Below are 5,000 nucleotides of genomic sequence, written 5' to 3'. Positions count from 1 at the left end.
GCAAGTGCTCTCTGTCTGTCATACACTAACACACACATTAACAAATATACAAACTACACACACTCAAACGCCATGGGAACCGGGGCCCTGAGTGCTGCTCAGTGACAGCATTACACACTTGTGTGTGATTAACGTAAGCAAACTACTGGAGCCGGATGCCACATGTCACACATACTGATCTCAAATGAGCACGAGCACATGCACACACACACACACACACACACACACACACACACACACACACACACACACCTACGTGCTTGTGACGGGCCATGGGATATATGCAAAAACAAACTTTCACACAAAACAGGTTTGTCGAGTGTAACTGTAACAGGAAGAAAAGTCTCAGCTCAAGGGCTTATGGACAACTTGCTATTCACAGACACAAACACACACACACACACACACGCACAATGACCACAATCAATGACCACAATCAGCTACTCTCACTGAAACGTTCTCTTTCTCACACACACAGTCGCTCGCAAACACACACAGACATGTGCATGCACATGCGCGCACACACACACACATTAGAATAACAAACAGATACAGACCAGCAAACAGATACGTGTTACAAATTGTTTTGGGTGTTTGTCATGACCTAACACAAACACACACACACCCTCGAAGCAGTGCCTTGGCTGTGTGTGTGTGTGAGTACAGTCTGAGCACCTCTCAGTAAGGAGTCTGGAGTTAGTGGCTTTCCTCTCACTGCTGACTCACTGCCCATTACAAAAACAACTCCCTGAGACAGAGGGAGTCTGTGTTAGTCTGTGTGTGTGTGCGTGTGTGTGTGTGAGAGAGTGAGTGTCTAACAACTTTGTTTGTTGAACTGTAATATACCATAAATATGTGCATAAATGAGCACATTGCTGTATAGGTTTGAGTATGTGTAGAATGTATGTGTATGACTGTGTGTGTGTGCAGTAACTGTCCTGAAGTAACGGCTTTACTTTGCTTATGTAAGTATGCTTGAAATAGTGTGTGCGCCTCTTTTCTTCACACAGACTTCAGATCTCTTTGTATGCGTGTCTGTGTGTGTGTGTGTGTGTGTGTGTGTGAGACCACCCACGGCCACAGAGACTCCAGATGAATGGTCATGAGATCTGCTGCTGAGCTGGGAGGAAACACAGCGGCACTTTTGCACACCATCAACAGAATGAACTATACTGTATCTGCAGTGTGTGTGTGTGTGTGTGTGTGTGTGTGTGTGTGTGTGTGTGTGTGTGTGTGTGTGTGTGTGTGTGTGAACAACAATATGGCTGAAACACATACAGTAAACATAATTATTAGAGTGGACCGTTTCTGTAATTATCTCAAGCTCTTTATAAGCCATCCTTGTCAGTACCTGTGTGTGTGTGCGTGTGCGTGTGCGTGTGCGTGTGAGTAGTAGTCACCAGTGCAGCTGCGAGGTAGCCCATGCCATTGTGTGTGAGCTGGTTGTTCCACAGCACCAGTGTGACCAGACCTTTTCTCTGTTCCTTCAGGCCTTCACACACATAAGCCAGCCCTGAAAACACACACACACACACACACACACAGAGACTGTGAATTTGGGGGGGGGGGGGATGAAGAAAAACAGCTACAGGAGAGGGTGAATGCGATAAAGGGCGGGCGGGAGGAAGTTACCGGTGTCCAGGATGTGGTTGTTGCGCAGGTCCAGGATCTGGATGTTGTAGTTGAACTTGAGCAGGTTGCCCAGCTGGGCCGAGTCCTGGAGTCCATTAAGCTTGTTATCAGCCAGATAGAGCTCCCGCAGGTTCATATTCATCTTCAGAGCAGTGGCTAGAGAGAGAGAGGGAGAGAGAGAGAGAGAGAGAAAAGGGAGGGAGAGAGAGAGTGTGTGTGGGGAAAAGAACATTATTTATTTTGAATCAAATTTTAAACTTGAGAGGTAGGTATGTTTGTTCTCTTGTGTCATTATAATCTTGCAGTCATCATCTTCTATTCCATTATGCGCTCCGGAGTTCAGAGGGGGAAACCACGAGGACTGGGCAAGCGAGAGAGTACAAGAAAGAGGGACGCAGTAGGAAAGATAAAAAGGATGAAAGACGTCACAGTGATGGGCTGCAAACTACCTGCGTGTCCAAACCCATTTGTATGAAATATCTGTGCACATTTCCACATATGAAGTAAAATGGACACTCACCTTACCAAGGAGGACTAGTGAACAGCTGTGAGTCACCAGATGAACTATGAAATGAAATCTCAACAAATGTCAACTAATGCGAACATTACTGCTTTCTATCTACCTTTGTGGCATTATTATACCCTATGCAATTTGGGAGCTATTCCACCTGCCTTTAGCAATTAAAAACAAAAAAATGTCCCATTCCAATGATGTGTGTGTGTGACTGTGTATATGTGACCATGTATATGTGACCCTCTACAGCACCATAGGACACCGTCCGGCACCCCTCTACAGCACTCCTCTACAGCACCACAGGACAGCGTCCGGCACCCCTCTACAGCACTCTTCTACAGCACCATAGTACACCGTCTAGGACCCCTCTACAGCATCATAGGAGACTGTCCGGCACCCCTCTACAGTACCATAGGACACCGTCTAGGACCCCTCTACAGCACCATAGGAGACTGTCCGGCACCCCTCTACAGCACCACAGGACACCGTCCAGGACCCCTCTCTAACAGCACGGGAGACCACAGGGGAATCTCACCCTCCTGGGTCTGCCCTTACCCTCAACTCAAGGTTCTCTTTAACGGACAGCTGGATTCCTGGGTTGCTGGTTCGCTGAATACACTCATTCATAGACAAGCTTTGCCTAGTTCCCAGGCAATAACCGCCACAAGACAATTGTGTTGTGGGGAGAATACCGGTATTACGATTGTAGTACCAGAAGTTGTAGTACCACAAGTTGTTAAGAAAGGCTCGCAGAAACCTAAAAAAACTACCGAACGCTTGCCAAAAAAAACCAACCAAACAAACGAAGCAGAAGGCTGGCTCATTTCCCCTGCATGTGAGCACAAGCACTGTGAGGACACCAATGTGATCGATGTGCCACAGCCTTTACTTGCCCCTAAGAATTCCGTCCAGCACCAACTATGCAAATCTTTACCACAGTTCTTCTCTACTTTTGGCATCATCTTCAAATGATCACTTCAAATGATCACTTCAAATGATCATTTGATCATTGTCAGCCTTCAGAACACCCACTCGTTCACTACGTTCTATATAGTGAATGACCACTGTGATTATACACTAGATAGTCCACTATGTGTGGATGAGTAGATGTTCCAAATGTAGGCCATGTTTTATTAACAAACAGTGCTACAATGTCATAACCCTAACCCTTTAAATTAGTTTACACGATTTATAGTCATGGGACAGACAGATAAACACACACCTGTCATTCCCACTAACCGAGCAGGTTACACACAACTTAGTTTCCTTGTTCAGGTCAGCACACCCTGAGCAAATGCAGCAGTTCTTTCACAACAACACATCGGCAATAACATGGCAAAAAGATGGCAGAATATGGGCAAAAGACAGCAGGTAGCATCATGTCAAGCTTTTACCAGTGCCAATTGGTGGTGTCTGCAATTTAGACTAGTTAAGTAGAATGCTATAATGTATATAATGTCCAAAAAGAGCATACAGTGAAAATGACCACTGATAAAATTGTGTCAAATGATTTGAATTTCAGTCTCAGTCAATTCATCAGAAAGGGCCCAAGGTCACTCCCTGCACTCTGACCACAACCAATAATCCATGATTAGCTTTATCTGTGCACAAAAATGGAGATAAGAAGAGGGAGACAGACACTTCGATAGACAGAGATATGGATATAGATAGAATGAGAGAGAGAGAGAGAGGAAGGGAGGGAGAGCGAGCATGAGAGGGAAGAGAGAAAAATGGAGGGAAAAATACGAAGGACTCAAAAACAGAGCGTTTCTGTGAGAGCAAATGAAATCTGTCTGATTAGATCAGGCAACTCATCTCCACTTCATTTAGGCCCATTATTGCCATGACGACAGTGTCTGCCATGGTCCCCATCACTGTTACGGAGTGGCATTATGGGCTGTCTTGAACACATCGCCATCACTCGCAGAGAGGAGCAGGGAAAGAGTAAGAACAAGTGAGAACAAAAGAACAAGAGAGAGAGAGAGAGAGAGAGAGGAGCAGGGAAAGAGTGAGAACAAGTGAGAACAAAAGAACAAGAGAGAGAGAGAGAGAGAGAGAGAGAGAGGAGCAGGGAAAGAGTAAGAACAAGTGAGAACAAAAGAACAAGAGAGAGAGAGAGAGAGAGAGAGAGAGAGGAGCAGGGAAAGAGTGAGAACAAGAGAGAACAAAAGAACAAGAGAGAGAGAGAGAGAGAGAGAGAGAGAGAGAGAGAGAGAGAGAGAGGAGCAGGGAAAGAGTGAGAACAAGAGAGAGGGAGAGATAAAGCCAGACTGTCAAGAGGGAAAGAGAGATACAGACAGACAGATATATGGCTAGACAGACAGAGAGATGTATAGTTAACGAGAGCGAGATTGAGAGCGAGAGTGCAGGCGGCCCCACTTAGTGTGTCTGACTGGGGGGAGGGCCGAGGGCAGGAGACATTCAGACAGACCACAGTGCACCCTAATCACAAGCAATAGCTCCCATTTGTGCCTGTCCGAGAGGCTCTTAGAGCTGGCACAGCTGATTGATGCAGATGTGACGCGTGGAGAAGTGAGATTGTCTGGCTTATGTGCATTAAAAGCCTGCCAGGGTCTGCAGACGGGTGTTCTAGCATCTAGTTCTGTCATGTCTCTATCTGCCCGGAGTGATCCAAAGTCATAAAGCTGGCTTTGGGGTGTGTGTGTGTATGTCTGTGAGTGTATATGTTACCGTATATATATATATATATATATATATATATATATATATATATATATATATATATATATATATATATATATGCGACCGTGTATATTAGTATGTGCATGAGTGTGTGTGTGTGTGTGTGTGTGTGTGTGTGTCTTACCCAGCAGCATGAGCGGCCGTCCAGACA

General features: G+C 45.6%; 1 protein-coding gene across 1 annotated transcript in view; it reads right to left on the bottom strand.

The window, feature by feature from the left end:
• ppp1r37 (protein phosphatase 1, regulatory subunit 37) overlaps nt 1–5,000 on the bottom strand; it is a 50,435-nt gene that overhangs the window by 10,217 nt on the left and 35,218 nt on the right. The window contains exons 6-8 of the mRNA XM_076282454.1: nt 4,974–5,000; nt 1,633–1,788; nt 1,401–1,513 (exon numbers count right to left, since the gene is read on the bottom strand). The exon at nt 4,974–5,000 is cut by the window's right edge and continues 124 nt beyond it. Coding sequence (XP_076138569.1) covers nt 1,401–1,513; nt 1,633–1,788; nt 4,974–5,000 — 296 coding nt within the window. The remainder of the gene's footprint in view (nt 1–1,400; nt 1,514–1,632; nt 1,789–4,973) is intronic.

This window comes from Alosa pseudoharengus, unplaced genomic scaffold (genome assembly GCF_046254945.1).
Source record: "Alosa pseudoharengus isolate Yale_2024_CS ecotype anadromous, Long Island Sound unplaced genomic scaffold, YU_APseudo_1.1 YU_APseudo_1.1_scf_13, whole genome shotgun sequence".
Taxonomy (NCBI): Eukaryota; Metazoa; Chordata; class Actinopteri; order Clupeiformes; family Clupeidae; genus Alosa; species Alosa pseudoharengus.
This window is presented reverse-complemented; position numbering and strand designations above follow the sequence as displayed.